At 37.4% G+C, this 18,126-nt stretch overlaps 1 protein-coding gene across 1 annotated transcript in view; it reads left to right on the forward strand.

Annotated features, from left to right (window-relative positions):
- The window catches only part of RIF1 (replication timing regulatory factor 1), a 50,551-nt gene extending 32,842 nt beyond the window's left edge, over positions 1–17,709 (forward strand). The window contains exons 20-33 of the mRNA XM_065413157.1: positions 375–417; positions 782–984; positions 1,543–1,642; positions 2,058–2,189; positions 5,578–5,723; positions 6,673–6,762; positions 6,853–6,907; positions 9,247–12,102; positions 13,928–14,077; positions 14,450–14,527; positions 14,617–14,732; positions 16,039–16,192; positions 16,917–17,025; positions 17,489–17,709. Coding sequence (XP_065269229.1) covers positions 375–417; positions 782–984; positions 1,543–1,642; positions 2,058–2,189; positions 5,578–5,723; positions 6,673–6,762; positions 6,853–6,907; positions 9,247–12,102; positions 13,928–14,077; positions 14,450–14,527; positions 14,617–14,732; positions 16,039–16,192; positions 16,917–17,025; positions 17,489–17,709 — 4,453 coding nt within the window. The remainder of the gene's footprint in view (positions 1–374; positions 418–781; positions 985–1,542; positions 1,643–2,057; positions 2,190–5,577; positions 5,724–6,672; positions 6,763–6,852; positions 6,908–9,246; positions 12,103–13,927; positions 14,078–14,449; positions 14,528–14,616; positions 14,733–16,038; positions 16,193–16,916; positions 17,026–17,488) is intronic.
- Positions 17,710–18,126: the final 417 nt, after the last annotated feature.

Below are 18,126 nucleotides of genomic sequence, written 5' to 3' on the forward strand. Positions count from 1 at the left end.
TTGCAGAGTCGGTGTATCTCAGACCAAGAGGAGCACAAGGAAGGTAGCAGAAATTACTCTATTAGAAAACAATTCGTTATGGATCGGTAAACTACTCTGTGTGGATTATTAGAACTAATTTTTAATTGTTATGCTCATTAGCTTAAAAAGTTTGTTTATGGCCATTATGGGGGAATCAAGAAGGGTTGTCAATTATTAAATGTAGCTATTAAAATAATATGCAACTTCATATGTTGGTGTGAGACCTTGAAGATGGACTATTGCATCTTTTCTAGTGTCCTATATCAACATTGTTGGAAATGTTTGTTGAGAACAAATAGGATTAAGAAATATTTCATGAATACTTCATCCATACTATGTTCTTTCTTTCATAGGCTTGCTGATGGATCTAGAGTGTACAGTAGTCTCAGCAACAAGGTAAATTTTAGCAGAAAAAGTCTGGGAAAGAACTACTACTGTATGACATTTAAATCTGAGAATTTTGTGCTCTAAAAACAAAATTATATTTGTATTAAGGCAAGCTAGTAAGCATTTCGCTTAAAGGTGTACTACAAACTTGAACTGAAAACTGGCTAGGGTGAAGTACAAACCTGCGTTGAATTAAATATTATGGGCTCCTTCATATATAGAGGTTTAGTATTTCTGTGGAACTGAGTCCAGGCCATATTCTTGTCATAGCCACATAAACTGCCACTATATAAATCTTGTTTATTTCACTATTTTAATTTTTAGAATATGTACGTGATTCAAAAATTATTTACACCTTTCTCTTTTTTTCCAGTTAGAAAAACTTTTGGGAGAGATCATTGTATGTTTACAATCCCACTATACTGGATTTTATGATAGTGACCTATTAGAGCAGCTCTCTCCATTGCTATGCATAATCTTTCTGCATAAGAGTAAACAGATACGCAACCAAAGTGCTCAGTTCTGGAATGCAACATTTGCTAAAGCTACAGTGTTAACTTACCCTGAAGAATTAAAGTAAGATGCTCTCTTGTATATTTGTTATGTTTGATTTTGCTACATAATCACAGAGTATTTATAAATCAAACCAAGATAACTTAAGCTTTTTAATTTGTTATTGGACATAAACATCAAAAAATCATAACTTCTTATAAATAAGATGTTAAGTAGGGAAAACTGTTCCTAAATTCAGGATTTAACCTTGGTCAAGTACATAGAGATAAAAAATAATCAAACCACTAATTGTGATTAAGTCATGAAAGTATCCTAATATAGGAGTGAATTTGTATGGAATGAGCATTTAAATGTGAAGTTTTATTTTAGGAATTTTGGAAGGGAAGGAAAAGGTGTTCATGGGTTATCGGGATAGTTTGGAAGTCCTCACAAATGAGTTCTTTGCCTGTAAAAAGCTTCAGATCTAAAAAATACCCTTTCTTGTACAAGTATATCTGTAGATGTACAGAATCTGTGAGCTTCATTCTGCTTCACCGTATATGAGCTGCTTATTAGAAGTAGTAGTGAACTTAACGACCTTGTGCACTTTTCCCATAAATCTTATTTTTTTCCCTTAAACAGATCCATATTAAGCCAAGCCAAAAAGAAAATTCTGCTTTTACTACCTGGTTTTGAAAGTGTTGAGGTAGTGGAAGAATCCAGTGGTCCATTTTCTGATGCTGTAAGTATCTATTATGTTACTACTTATGAGTGGTTTACTCTATACAGTTCTGGAATTGTGCTGGACATAGTAACAATGTCCTATGGAGTTACAGTAATCAAGATTTTGCTATAATGATTGGAGGTTGATTAGTGTTTGCGGTAATAACCATATCCTAAATTAGAATAACCAGAGGCTGAAGGGCCTAGGCTGAGATGGCATTTGGTAAATAATAACTAGAATTTTATCTTAACTATTGGCCTGTTCTTACGCAGCATATCTGCAAAAATCTTTACATTTTAGAGGAAAATACAGGGGAAGGTAAGCAAACATATTTTTCAAAGTCATGAGTGAAATTGAATCTTATGCAAAGTTTCATTAAATTATCTATTTTATCTATTTACACTAAACACAATTTTTATTTCTCTTTAAACAGACAGAAAATTCCCAGTGGGATGCAAAGATAAGTGGAATAGAAGTAAAATCAGGTGGAAAAAGGGATTCCTTGCTGGGACAGGCCAATGGTCTGAAAGACAAGACTACCACTGCTCATGTAACAGCAGCAAAGGTAAGGTGCATACAAATGGATGTAATAAAAGTAAACATTACTTTATGCTGACTTTCTTCCACAAGAGACTGTCGGGTATGCTGTTTTTGTATCTCAAGTCCACCAGTCTGAAGCAAGCCAGCCAATAGCAGTTGGCTGTTAGTTTTTCCCTATTCAGATTGTCTAGTATTTTTGGAGTTTTCTTTTTTGTTATTGCTATGGAAACTTAAGGCAAGGTAGGTTTTATAAGGAGTGGAAGTTTAATCAACAGAGGCTCCATAAGGGAGAGCAGCCAGCAGGATGCTGAACATTAAGATCTGATTAGTTGTGTTTGGCTGTGTATTGTGGCAAAGTATTAGTGGTGGGTGGGTGTGTGGGTGTGTGTGTGTATCCTGCTGTAGGTGCACATGCACCTCATGCATCTGAGATTGGATTGCTTTGACTAGCAGTGTCCATCAGGGCCGTGCATGTACCCTGTGCCTTCTTGTGCACCTGTGAGGTTATGAATGGTGGCACAGCCAGGACCTTCCCCAGCTCCCTCTTACAGCCTGGGTAGCAGGATGGAACCTGGTAAGTGTCTAACCCATTACTTTGACCTTCAGGCTCATCTTTTAGACTAATTTTGTGAAGAAATTCCTCTTTGCCCTCCTTATCTTCATTAATACTTTAATGTGGACATTCCTAAAAAGCTATCCCAGAAAGACACCCCTATGCAGCTGGCTGAGGGTGAGGTGCCTCATGCCAACCCCCAATGGCAGACCCTAAACCTTCAGGGTATAAGCACTAACTGACTTTCAGTGGACTTATTCTCTTTGTTAATGGGCAGAGTGGAAGCCTTTTCTGTCTGGGGGAGAGGCACCTCCTCTTAAGTATTCAGTGTGCAAATCCTTCTCATCGATGATTTGCAAGGTGAGGACAGCATGGCTGAAGCTACACACACACACACGCAATCAATACGCATTATCTCAGACCTAGAGGAGATCTCCAAAAAAATCTAACGGGTCATCCTCAGTGAGTGCCCCGCTGAGCAGACACCCCATCCGAGGACCCAGCAGCAAAAGAAGGCAGGGAAGAAAACATCTTTGAAATAGAAACTGGTTACATTGGTGCTCATCACCCCAACACCAAAGCCTTCAGTATTAGCCGATGCTACTCCCAACACCGGTGCCAGCAGCTGCTTTGACACCAGTACTGGCAGACTTGGCACTTGCTTCTCTGGTACTGACCACATCATCATTGGCATCAGCACCACAATACAGTGGCGAGGCCAAAAGTAAGGGCGAGTGGAGACCAGACAGATACACTTCCCCATAGAGAAGAGAGACATCAGACCTCCAAGAATAGGAGCCTAGTCCTCCTCCAAGGAAGTGGCCCTAAGTAAGCTGGCACTGCCAGCATCTGCACTGACAAAGGCATATGTGCCAACCGCTGCACCTATTATAGGACCAAGGTACACCTTAGAGAGCTGTTGAGATTCCCTCCAGGGAACATCATTGGTACTGGTGCAGCACTACAGCATTGCAATTCGAAGTACATCTTTGTTGCCAGATTACTTCTTTATCTCAGCAACAAACAGTGATGCTCTGTTACCTTCTGAGAGTGATCCTAGAGCTGGTACTCTCTCTGAGCACTGCCTCAAAAAAGACATGAGTGGCGTTGGGCCAACTTGCGGCATACCCATATGCCATGCCAACCTATCCATACTGGGGATATTGTGATACGGGCACATGGGAGCTAGCAAAGTGCTCTGGCACGCTCTGGCTACCTTCCAACCTGTCTCTAAACAGGTGGAGAAGCTCTGTCAGGTGCCTCCAGAAAACTTGGAAGGCTTTTAATCCCACCAGATCCAGGGCCCCTGGTAGTTGTTGAAGTGCAGGACAAATTGAAATTGACAAAAGGCATGCCCAAGGATAACCCCCAAAAAACTAGCTCTGTTTGGGCTCAAAGCCTACTCATCCACCTCACTGCAGTTCTGTGTGGCAAGCTCCAGGCATTGTTCATCAAATGTAATTTCCTCATATGGGAGAGAATGACTCCCTTCCTGGCAAAAGTGCCACAGGACACTAGGGAGGAGTTAAAGGAGATTATAAGGGAAGACCAAATAGCTGCCCGAACAGCCTTGCAGGTAGTCATGGACTCCTCCAACATGGCCGCGGCTGTCCTGGCAGTTAGCATCCAGAATTCTGAGGGAGGTTCAGGGTCATGAGACACCCCCCCCTTTCAAGGGGTTAGAGCTCTTCACCAAAAGAACAATGAAGGACACCTTGAAGGACTCGAGGGTCATTGTGAGGTCACTGAGGATTTGTACACCAATCCCCTACAGGAAGCTCTGCAAATACCAGTCTCAAAAGAAACAGCTGGTTCACCCATACTTTCAGAGCAGACAGCCAGTTTTACCCATCATGGAAACGATCGTGATACTCAAGTCGACACACACAGTATCAAAATTTCTCAAGAGGCTTTTACACTCTTACCTGCTGGTTAGAGAACCTACTTCCACCTGGCAGTTCAATATAATCTTCCTGAGGCTCATGGATCCTCTGTTTTGAGCCTCTCTCAGAATGCTCCCTTCACCACCTCATTCTGAAGTAAATCTTCTTAGTGGTTATCACTTCAACCAGGAGGAGTGAGTGAGCTTCAGGCACTTATGGCTGAACCCCACTTAATGACATTTGATAGGGACGAGACAGTTCTAAGGCTTCACCTGAAGATAATTCATAAAGTGGTCTCAGATTTTCTTCTAAACCAGTCAATCAGCCTCAAAACCTCATTCTATGTAAAAGAAAAGAAACCACACACCCTAGACATATCCAGGACTCTGCTTTATGGAAAGGAACAAACCATTCCTACTGAAATCCCATCTGTTTATAGCTGTAGCCAGATGTTCTAAAGGTCAGGCCATCCCTGCCCAGAGAGTATCAAAATGGTTAACAAAATGTATTTCACTGTGTTACTACCTGGTTGATGTACCTCTCCCACTGAACATCCAAGCTCACTCCACCACACCACAAGCTGCATCCTCTGCCTGCTTTAATATGCCAATATTAAATCTGTAAGGCAGCAACATGGAGTAACCCACTGACCTTTGTCAAACACTATGCCGGGCACATAACTGACAGGTCAGATACAATATTGTTCTCTCCAACTTTGCATCTGACCTATCAATTATGTATACCCTCACATGGTAGCATGAAGAGGCATAGGGTACATACATGTCCCTCACACAGCTATTTAAAAAATAAAAAAACTCATCTCTCATGCATGAGGTGCATATGTGCCTATAGAAGGATCAATATTGAATGCAACATCTCTAAGAACCACAGTTACTATACGTTAGTATTTGTTCTGTTTTGGGATGGTATTTCCTTTATCTTGTTTGTTTTTTAAACCAATTTTTTCCTTTCCGTAGCTGAAACTAGAATTTTCATCTTCAAAGACAAAATCAAACGAGATACTTTTGGAAGAGGAGAAATCTGTTGATTTTGTGGTTATTCCTTTGGAAACAAAAGAGAGAATATTGACAGAACACCAAAAAGAAGTTCTTAGGACAAAGAGGTTTGTAATCCATAGCACTGACAAGAGTGGTTGTATTATGAATTGATCAGGACAAATTTTAAATTTAATTTGTTGAATGTACTCCATCTCAAACTTGAATAGGATATTAATTATGCATCTTGTGCTATTACATGCAAGCTCCAGAGCTTGAAGCTAACCTAAAAAGATCTTTTGGCTAAAGACATCAGAGTTGTTTGGAAGAAACAGTATCTTAAAGGGACAGGACCAATCTCTGATTTATACTTCATTCACAGATTGTGTTTTAGGTCCAGAATTGACCATAATTGTCTAGTTCAGGGGTTCTCAAACTGGGGGTCCTGACCACTTAGGGGGTCACAAGGTTATTACATGGGGGGTCGCAAGCTGTCAGCCTCCAGCTCAAACCCCGCTTTGCATCCAGCATTTATAGTGGTGTTAAATATATAAAGAAGTGTTTTTAATGTATAAGGTGGGGTCGCACTCAGAGGCTAGCTATGTGAAAGGGGTCACCAGTACAAAAGTTTGAGAACCACTGGTCTAGTTTCACCTGCATGACACAGGCAGTAGAACTTCACCCAATGATTCATGTTCGCTTTTAGGCTAAAACTAGTAAGATGGCATTTTTCAGTAATTGAAATAAGGAAAGTCTTCAGCTGGCAGTATGATCTGAAGACCGGAATCAAAAGATCAAAAAAGAATTTTATACCCATACGTAAACAGCAGTTGCTTCATAGCAAGCACTGATTGCTGAAACACACTTTCACTGCAAGAGGTCTCTCATTCCATATCACAGAGTGATTTAGAAGTGTAAATAATCTTGTGAGGACTTTGCAGTTCAGTCTATGTAGAGTTTCCTTGATGAGAATTTTCAGCTCATTTAAACTGTGTGTTGTTTAAATTACATGTTGTCTCTCACTAGAAGTTCTGAGATAAATCTACACCTACCTGAAATGATATTTTTTGGTTCCAGAATTGATATTCCTGCTATGTACAATAATCTGGATGCATCCCAAGATACTGCCTTGTTTTCTCAATATACTCAGAGCCAGGAAGATTCTTTGTAAGTACGATATACCAACTGGGCTTGTGGTGATAAGATATTTTCTAAGTTCTGTTGCAACAGATCTAATTTGGGTGATCTTGTTTTTAGATTAAAAACATCTTTAATAGAAGAGCCAAAAGAAGATCTTGAAAAGAAACCTCAGGTATTTTCACCATGTTTAATAGTATTGGAGATGCTAGAATTACAACTACCTTAATGATGCTTTATAATAGGCTTGGAAGGATTAGATTTTTATTGGTAATTGTTGGTAATAATTGATTTCAGTGTACACATACTAGCCAACAAAAATATTTCCATCGATAATCAAAATTTATAGATAGACAAGGTAGAAAGATGCTGCTTGAGAACTTATTAGAATTTGATTTAAGGATATTTACTTTGTATATTTTGGCATGTGATGATGACAGTTTGCATTTTAACAGTTACACTCAAAAAATTAAAGCTTTATATCTACTTTCATTAAATAGTTGTCTGATTCTCCCCCCCCCCCCATAATTTTCCCCAAATGTAAAAATTTAAATCAATAAAAATTAAAGAAAGGTTAAGAATAAACATTGATATGAATTGAAATTACTTAAAAAAATTAAATTCTGTCACGCTTATTTATAATCTGTTTGAGGAACAATTCTAATATGGTGACAGTGAACTTCTCTGATCACAGACCAAAGTTGATATGTGGTGGGGAGGGTAAGCTTGATAAGTCTAAAACAAAGAGCACCTCTAAATTTCTTATATTATAGGGCTTGAGTGTCCATTTTATAGAATATCTGGTAAGGCTGTTTTATGTGGGTCCAGGAATAAAAACTAAGAGAAAGACGTGTTAGTAAGTTCAGAGTTTTGAGAACATTTGCTAATCTTGTTTGTTCTTGCAATGCAATGTAATTTAGATTTTATTTTTTATTCAGTTTTCTCAATGTCTTCAACCACAGAAATCATATGATTGTGTAAAGCATACTGATAGTCTTATGCCTAGTGTTGTTTTTTTTTAAATTGCCTTTATTGGTTCAAATTACCTCATTTGAGATGAATTCCAAATACAACAGAGAGAACCATATAATGTTTGCTTGTGATTTACAGTAGAAAGTCCTCAGGGTTTGAGGTGATAGGAAAAGAACATATGCAAGATTGTATACACTGTTGACTGTTTGAACATAATCATACTAAACTTGTGAGTCTCTGCCTGATTAACTAAACTCAATCATAATTACATGATTCAGCAGTTAGGTATTCAAGTAACTATAAGTAGTGCTGTTATCCCTGTAACTACCAGATACAGCAAGAAGAGTCTCTAAAACAATCCATCTGTATACACTAGTAGACAAATCAGAAAATTGATGAGAGACACCTTCAGTAACTTACTAAAAATATTACAGAATTGTTCTGAGAAATTCCTCAGTGCTTGAATTTCGATTAGTACCACGGTTGAAACATGAACTTATTTCACATGCCCATCTTATTTTTTCCAAGAATTTATTTTTGATGACTTCCATATCACATTCTCCTTCTTCACTGGTTATTTTAAAATGTAAATGTTTTATTGTCTGCTTGTGAGTTTGGACCTGAAACTTCATTAGGATACAAAAAACCTTGGACTTTCCATCTAGCCTTTTAGACATCATTTAGACTGCATAGTTTTTCAAAGTAGTTTTTAGATAGTAAGGTAATTCTTGAAGCTAATGTATTTTCTCTTATGACAGTAGCTTTTATAATAAATTACGTAATCTGTAAGAAAGATCCTCTTTTAGGCTTTTTTAGCAGTATAAACTTTGACTCTAGATTAAGTTGTACAGGCTGAACAGGACACACAGTTAACATTGAACATTTAAATGGACGTAGAATTCATGACACAGGAACATTGGTGTAATATAGCATGTGTACAGATTATGCACACCTGTTACACATCCTTTTCCTGCTCTTAACTTAAGTCTTTAAGGCCAGTGTTCTGTCTCTTTAGGACTCTTCTGAAAGCATTACTTAGTCAGACTCCGTGGCTGTTGTATTGTATCCAGAATCCTAAATTTAGATGTTAGTAACAACTCCTAATTGCCTTCAGAAAGTACTGTACAGTATGCTTAGAAAATATTTACATTAATGTAAAGAAAAACAATGTAAACAGTATATGAAGTACTATTTAATAACTTTGAAACAAAACCCGGTAGATAGTAAGTTTACTGCTGTTCTTTGTCTACAGACTTTCACAAGGTCTTTCTACTGTTCCCCTTTCTTTGGACTATACAAATAAAATAAATATTGCCGTATAAAGCATGTCAGTTACACTGGAACAGTTACACAGTTAAACTGTGGCTAACAGAGGAAAATTCGTAGTGTTTTGAGTGGGTGGATGGTTTTTCAAAATCATTGTCATTATTTAGGCAGAGCAGTCTTTTTTTTACTTTATTTCAAATCCAAATGGGATTGCATTTTTTGTGGGTTCATGGTGAAAGTAGCAAAATTATAATATCACTTAATTTGTCCTTGCAGGATGAGAGAACAAAGAGCAATGTGCACAATAGTACACATGAAATCACTGGGAACTGCAAGTCAAGTGAACCTCTTGAGAATTCTGTGAATATTGAAGACAAATCCATCACTCATGTTCCAGAAAGTTCAGATTTAAATTGTGAGGAGGATTTAAAAAAAAGTATAATTGAAATGGTTGCAAAGGAGTCTTTAGTAGGAGAGGATTCAAAAAAACATGAAACTGAAACAGTTGCAAAGGAGCCTTCAGTTGGAAATGAAAACACTTCAAATGTCAGCAGCAGTTCATCTTCTAGTGATGTTATTTCTGGAACACCGCAACCTGCAAGCCGAAGACAGTCCTTTATTACTTTGGAAAAGTTTGATAGTTCAGAGAACAGACCCTTTAGCCCTTCTGCATTGAATAGACTATCAGGAGCATCTGGGACTGCTGCTGCTCTAAAACAGGAAAGTATAGATGCACCAAAGACTCCCTCCAAAATAGAAAAACCTAAAGAGGAGAATAAAAGTTCTTCAAAATCTGAATTTGAAGGAACAGTTACTGGGATAAAAAGGTTGAGTAGCAGGCAAAATAAAACACAGCATGGAGAAATGAGGCAATCCAAGTTGTTAACAGAATTAGAACAGGAGAAAAGTATACGGGAGTCTGTTGTTGCCTCCCATTTGGAAAATAAATCTGGCACACCTAGTCAAACGGAAGAGACAAAATGCATTCTAGATACTCAAACACAAGCTCCCAATTCTGCAGTGATAGAGACTACAACAATAGAGCAAAAACAAATTGTGGATGGTGTAGAAGAGGAAGAAAAATGTATAGGACCCAATTTGGATTCTAAAGAAAATACACCTCCAGTAGTTGCTATATCAACTGATCAGATATCTAACGATGACAATCAAGTTCCACAGATGTCTCCTAATCAGAAAACACTAAGACGTTCTTCAAGACGACGGTCAGAAATTGCAGAAAATACAACAGACAGTCAAGATAAAGAAAACAGTCACCAGAAAAAGGACAAACGTAAAGATGATGAAAAGTCTTTCCAGAAGAGGGTGCCACAAATTAAAGAGGATGCATCCCAAAAGCAGAAATCTGTTCCTGAAAAAGCTGTAGATGCAAAAGAAAATGCAAATAAAAAAGAGTGCAGCTTTCATGAGAAGACTGCTGCAGAAGATATTGGTCCAAAGGAGTCACACACTTCAGGGGGTCTTGAAGAGGAAATGAACAAAAATGCCAAGAAATCTGAAAGTGATAACTTGAAATCTGAAATAGATGTTCAAGATTCTGGTTCAGATATAACAGGTCAGAAAAAGACAAGGGGGCGCACCCGGTATCAAACAAGAAGAGCTTCACAAGGATTGCTTTCTAGTATAGAAAATTCTGAGTCTGATAGCTCTGAGACAAGAGAAGAAAGTACCAAGAGGAAAAGATCTGGAAAATGGAAAAATAAAAGCGATCCTCTTCAAAGCAAAGTGAAAGAAGAAAAAGAGAGCCAAAATCAGGAGCTCTCTTCACAAGAAATAGTAACTGAAATTAGGAATCTGTCTGAAGTAAAAAATAAAGGTGAAACAAGTTCTGAAGTGGACAAAGATACTGTATTGATATCTCAGGCATGTGAAGTGAAAAACAAAAAAATCTATACAGCTATTAACGAATCTACAGGAATTATAGACCTGGCAAAGACTTCAGTTGGTGGGCAGAACACAAATGTCGAACAAAATAAAACCAACATATTGGGAGAACCCTTCATGAACCCATGCATATCTGAACCAGTTTTGAAAACAAGACAGGCAAATAAATCACTTGATAAGCAAAGAAGTGTAGAAGGCTGTAGTGCAATCATTCTATCTGAATTTGCAGCAGTAACTACCACTTCAGATGCTGTTCTTTCCTCTGAAAAACCTTTGCAGATACTTGAGTGCCAGCACAAAAGAAGCAAGAGGATGAGAAGATCAAAGAGCTACAATTGCTGTGGTGAAAACTCTCAACAGCAAGACAAGTCATTCACTGAATTAAAAAATGCAGATAACCATGCACAAAGTGAGCATAAAAACACATGTATTCAGGTAACTATGACTGCATTAGAAACTTCTTCTAATGATTCTCATTTTGAAGAGAGGCTGTCTGTGGAACCTTGTGCAATGAGTACACCATTGCTCTCCATTAAGAAATCTAGTTTTGTTAAGGATTCAGAAAGAGGAATAAAATCTGAGAACGATTTGGAAGGAAATACTATTCCAGTGGAGGAAGATCATGAGAAACTGTCATATATCAAAAATAAAACTTATGACCCTGTCATGCAGGAGCCAGAGCCCTCCAATCTAGTTGACAGTATTGGACAGTGTTTAACTGACTGTGTTTCAAAAGAGTCCATAGAAAGTTGTCTTCCTTTGGAGAATGGCACAGAGCCAGAAGCTATAGAAAAGGAAGAAATGAATCAAAATGGGCAAATGGAGGAGATATCTGATACAGAAACTGTTAACAAACCTGACCAAACAAAGATAAATGAGCCAAAACATGATCAGAATGATGCAGAAAAGACTGAGAACACTCCTATAGAAGCACACAGCCCTCAAGATAGTGAGATGGAGGAAGATTTAATATTCGCTGAAATTGCAGTGGCAGCTACAGTGCCTGAAAATGTAGCCTCAGACCAGGAGGGTGCAGAAGAAAGTGACAATGTGGATTCTCCTCAGAAATTGAAGGAGCTTGATTCTGTAGCTTTGGTTAAAGTTAATGAAAGCCCCAATGGAGTGCAGACACGCTGCATTTGGTCTCCTTCTGCTTCTCCATCCACCAGTATTTTAAAGAGGGGAATAAAAAGACATCAAGAGGATGATTCCCCATCACCTGCTAACAAGGTATTGTGATGTAGTTCAGTCTTAGGTACTACTGAGCACTTGTGAGTGTACATAGAGAGTGTACTGAGTATATGCCATTACCACATGATCTTGCAGAAGTGCTAATGAAGACCTGCAAAGATTTTATTTTTTTTAATTAGGCTGTGCCCCTTTTTCTCATGTGTAAGTCCTGACAGGTTTTATCTTAAAAATGATTTTTCTGCATGTTTTTACCTTGGAAATATATATTGTCCACTCCTTACCTTCTTTGGTTTTGCTGGAGGATTTGTTTGGAGGGGCAGGATGATCAGGATGTACACTTAACTTCATCCTTAATTGAAGGTGGGGGCATTGAATCTTTAGTAAAAGCTTCTGTTCTCCAAATTAGTGGTCATGGGTTTTAATTAAAACTGTTTGTTTTATTGTCTGACTAAAAATCTCTTCCCTTGTCAGTTGTTCAACTTTCACTCTTGGCTCTTGTGATATCAGGTCCTCCTCCTCATGTCATTATAGTCTTCTGAACTATACAGGACCTAAATTTCCATTAAAAAATAAGCAATCATTTCAGGCCTTGTGAAATCATAAACAAGCAGAATGGAAAGAGGGAGACAAGCCCAGCTTTTTTTCCCCTTTGCAGGTTACCTTTAACACTGTTTATGTGACTTGCTGTGAAATATAAGTGCTCTGGGCCAAGAGACTCAATTTCTCTGTTTTCTCTGACCTGGTTAACAGTTATCTGCTACATGCAATATAGATGTTTAATTTCTTAAAAACTGTTGAATGCTCTCCTTTTTACTGGAAAAATAGTGTCTACTGTGGTTACAGCTGACTTTCTTTGTGTTATAAGTTCAATTTTTAACACCTGGTAACAATTCCCTTATGATCTGATTCTATGGTGGAATTTTTGTGGAACATGAGGCAAATTGGACATGAGTTGAAGTTTATAGTAAGTGTTGCATGTCCAGGATTTAAATAACTTTTATGTTTTCCCCGCAATAATCAGCTATTTCAGTGTTTCAGAATAATTCTAATGGTATGACTCCTATACCCAGCATGTGAATATGAAATTCAGTATGTTCTCAATCAGTATTTCTTCTAGGATATTGGAAAGGATCATGGAAATGGAAAGGATTAGGGTAAATGTCTATTTGCCAAAGATCCAAGGAAGTATGTAGTGTATATATTTATATTGTTTGTCCCCCGCCTCCCCCCTCCTCTCCCCACCTCCTATCTCATCAAGAATCTGTCTAACCTAACCAGTAAGGCCAGTAAATGCACTGGATATGAAAATGTGGATTACCAAATAAAATACACATTTTATTGTCCCATTGGTTCAACCCTGCATCTTCCCTCTCTTGTAGTCTTACTGCTACCCTTTCACTCCCACTCTGTCCTTTCAGGCATGCTTATTATGCACTTTTCCCTTTATTTTTTGGTTCTCTTGTTTTCACTTTTTTATGCCACTCTCCTAATTAGTCTTTGCATAGTAGCAACACCCAAGTTGTAATGCAGCAAGGCTTTGGCACTATTAAAGAAAATAACTGTTAGTGCAAAATCGTTGTACAGTCAACACCTCACTATTGTATTCCTTCGGAAATTCTTTATAAAGTTTGTAACCTTTCCTGTAGCAGTAACCCTAACTCTAACCCCCTTCTCCACCAAACTTATTATGGTCTTAAATATTCTTTAGTGAAACACAGCTGTATGAATCAGGAGATCTGATGAATGCAACAATTTGAAGTCTCAGACTTTAGATCTATCTGGTATGAAATTAATTTGACAATATAGTTGTAACAAATCAAATTCTGTTAGTTGGTTATAAAAATCACTTAATCTCTAAAAACAGATTCGTCGAGTCTCTTTTGCAAATCCAATTTACCAAGAAGGATTGGCAGATGACATCGATAGGAGAAGTCCCATTGTTAGGTCTCATTCTTCTTCGAATAGTTCACCATCTTTGCGAAGTTTTAAAACTTCATCTAATACCCAAGCCAAGGTAAACTGTTTGTTTTAAGTTTTCTTCAGAATAGTTCTTTCTAGGTATTAGTACAATCTGTATAGCATAACCTTTATACCATAACTGTATGCCTTTCTTATCAGAGCTAGTCTTACTCCAGTGTAAACTTATATTTAAGGGTAAACAGTTCCAAGAATGGCCAAGTGTAAACTTATATTTAAGGGTAAACAGTTCCAAGAATGGCCAAGATACAGAACAGGCCTTAGAATTAGTAAATGAAAGAAATACTTTTATAGTCTGATTCTAATTTCACCTGTGAAATGAAGAGCTTTATGTTGATAACTAAAATCCTATGACTATTTTTAAATATCAACGATCCTGAGAGATCTTTTTTCCTCTCTTTCTATCCAGCATATTACCACTCCAACCAAAGGACTTCTGTCCCCAGGATCTCGTAACGCTAAATTTAAGAGCTCAAAGAAGTGTTTAGTAAGAAGTGCTTCAGTTCATGTATCCCTTCTCTATTTTCTCCTGTATTCAGTTGTGTGATACTTAATAATTTTTCTGTACTATTCAAGATCACTGAAATGGCCAAGGAGTCGCTGCCGTGTCCTACAGAGAGTGTGTACCCTGCATTGGTGGGCTGTAAAGCTCCAGTTGACATAATTTTACCTCAGATTACATCAAACATTTGGTAAGTGGTTATTCTTTTCAAGACTAAAAACTCTTAATTACACCTCCATGGATTTTATAAACTTTTCTGTTAGGATGTATCGGTCTCTAATTCTAGCATCCATTGGAGGCACTTTCTGCAAAAAAAAAAAAGTAAAAGGAGTTTGTACTGTCAAACTTAGTCTCCTTTTAACATCTAGCAGAAGTGCTCAACTCTTTTATTCTTGTCCTAAGAATACAAAAAGGCCTTGGCAAATTCTTTCAAGAATGCACAGGGGCTTCCCCAGCAGTAAAAGCAGCAATGAGGGCACTATTGTGGTTCAGCTGCTAGCGTTTTTACCACTGCATTATCTGTCTGTACTCAGATATGGAAGATACATGAACTTGGTTTTTTTTTTCCAGCCTACCTATAATAATGTATTTATTTCATATATTTTTAGTGTTCTAGAACAAGAACATGTTCCACGGTCTCTGTTAAACAAGATTTTATTACAAAGCTTATGATTCTGCAGTATTTGTGACCTTTCTTTTAGCTTTTGCGTGCGTGCGCGCACTCTTTTATTTATAGTATTCTGAATGTCAGCCCTTTCAATAGAGCTGATATTAATATGCTTGATGATGTCCAGCTGACCTACCTGCATATTTTATTAAAAATTGTCAAATGCTGCTTTGTGCAGTGAGCATTTCAAGAGATGAAAGCGCCTTATTTCACAATTACGAAAACTTGGATGAGTGTTTCCAACGCTTTACTAGGCTCAACTAACTTGGCTTTTTTGTGCCTTGAATCTGAAAACATATACACCTCTACCCCGATATAACGCGACCCAATATAACATGAATTCGGATATAACGTGGTAAAGCAGCGCTCCGAGGGGTCGGGGCTGCACACTACGGTGGATCAAAGCAAGTTCGATATAATACGGTTTCACCTATAACGCAGTAAGATTTTTTTGGCTCCCGAGGACAGCGTTATATTGGGGTAGAGGTGTACCAAAAGACAAGTTTTCTGGAGTTACCACAGGACCTGTTCAGAATGACCTGTTTTTGAATCGCTCCTTTTTTCCATTCATGTTACTTAATTAGATTTAAAAGCCATTCATTTTACGGATAATTCAATCAACTGTGGAGAATAAAATTTTTCTTTTCTGCAGAAAGGTGTCATCTGCTTTGACTTTTTTCTCCTTCTTTTATATGAATACAAAGTATGCATTCCAGCAAATTTCTTGCCCCTCTTCCTCCTCAACTCAGCCTCTGAAGGAAACATGATCCTACCAGCACCTTTTCATGTCTTAGTAGGAATAAATATACAGAATCCCTTTTTTCCCCAGGGCAAGAGGTTTGGGGCAGCTCATTCGAGCAAAGAATATTAAGACAGTGGGTGACCTGAGTACTCTGACAGCCGCTGAAATCAAAACTCTTCCTATCCGTTCTCCTAAAGTTTCCAATGTTAAAAAGGCTCTTAGAGGATATCATGAGCAACAGGTAAAGCTATTTTAAGTACTATAATGAAATAGACAGTATCATAAAGTTCTGCATTGCTAACTTTCTTCACAGGAGATCTATATTTTTTTAAAATGTAGAAAACTTTTCCTCAAAAGGCTAAAATACAATATTAAAGCCAACTTGAAACTTAATTTTAAATTTTCAAGCTGAGTAACAGTGCATCTCAGTCATTTTTCTGTTTGGTGGTGGTAATATTTCATTATGACAAAAGTATACTTTTTTCCTTCGCCAAGAAGCCTAGAAGTTCACATGGTGAGAAGGATTTCTGAATGTCGATAAAATGAGGTGTCTTAAAATTTAAAACACAACTAGTTTCTGAGCACAGTGTTGGCAGTGACTGGTTGGATTAAAAAAGTAACTTGTGATGCCAATAATATGGGAGTTCCCAATCTTACACATGCTTTAATATTGACTTAAAGTACAATTTTAACATTTGTCTATCAAAGCAATATTCAAGTGTGGTGGAAACCAGCTACAGCTGAGTATAGAGTTTGCATGCTGCCAATATCACACAGGTCACTTTTTTACCAAGGTAATGACCACAGTAATATGGTTAAACAGCAGTTGTGTTCAAAAAATTGTGAAATTCAAATGACATTTTTAAAATGTATGATAAATGCTTTCCACCATGTGATATCAGACTGCCTCCTTTTGGGGAAAAATCTTCTTTCCTTTCTGATCTTTTTCCTAATTAAATCTGTAGGTGAAGGCTCGTGGATTTGATGAAATTGCAGTCCTTGAAGACAGGGAGAAGACAGAAAATGTCATAGATGAGAAACCTTTTTCCACAGATGAAGAAAGACTTGCAACTGGTAAACATTGCATTATCTTGCTTGACTTCAGATTTGGGTTTTGTCACTTGCTCTCCTGCCCTTGTAAGTGTAACTTGTAGCTTGCTTAGTTTGAGTAGCGTGACAAATTCAATTAATACCCTTTTGTGATGGTAGCTTCCTAAAACTGCTGTGTAATTGAATTTCGCTGGTTTTGGGAGGTGATCACCTTTAGCAGTACTTTGCTACATATCATAGATACTAGTTAGAAAACGAATAGAAGACTTTTTTATAATAAACATGCTAACGAATTCATATCAAAGTGGAATATTTTTAAATTTTCCGCTTTCAGCAGCTGAATTATGTTGGTGCCATAAATGTGATGTAGACGCATTTTTTTCATAGCAGAAACTCATAACATTTCCATACCAATGAATTTCACTCAAATTAAAAGTAAGATGCATTTACAACAGTATATATTAATCACTTTTGTTTCTTTTTTTAGATTTGAGTGAACCAGTTGCCTTGAGCATAGATGGACAGCCCACAACAGATCTCTTGAGCCAGGTCAGTGCACTTGCTGCTCAGCTAACCTCTGAAGATCTTCACAGTTATTCAGGGAGCCAACTTTTTGAAATGCAAGAGAAACTTGGTAGCATGACAAACTGTATTATGAAAAATTTGCAGTCCCGTTGGAAGTCACCACCCCATGAAAGTTCTATTTAGTCATTTGTACTTGAAACACTTTTCAAGCATGAGGTTTTGATATACAACAGTTTTTGAAAACCAGTTTTTTATTTTTGACTGATAATATGAAGTATTCCATAAAAAACTGAACATTCATGCAATGGCAAACTTTTTAATACAGAGGGAGACAGTGTATCATGGTGTATTGCTTAATTTTTTTTAATTTGTGGGATCATTTCCATGTTAAAAGTATTTGTTTTATAGCTGTGCATAGTCTTTCAAGTAATTTAAAAGTAAACTTGTTAAGATATGCAATAGCAAAGACTGTGAAACCTAAATAGTATCTTAAATATTTTTCAAATGTAAAGTGTTTTTATTCCTGTGAAGCCTTATTAAATGTAAAAGGTTATATATCTCAGAACTCTAATTAATTGAAACCAGAAAGTGTTGCTCAGT

Source organism: Emys orbicularis, chromosome 11 (assembly GCF_028017835.1).
Source record: "Emys orbicularis isolate rEmyOrb1 chromosome 11, rEmyOrb1.hap1, whole genome shotgun sequence".
In the NCBI taxonomy this organism is placed as follows: domain Eukaryota; kingdom Metazoa; phylum Chordata; order Testudines; family Emydidae; genus Emys; species Emys orbicularis.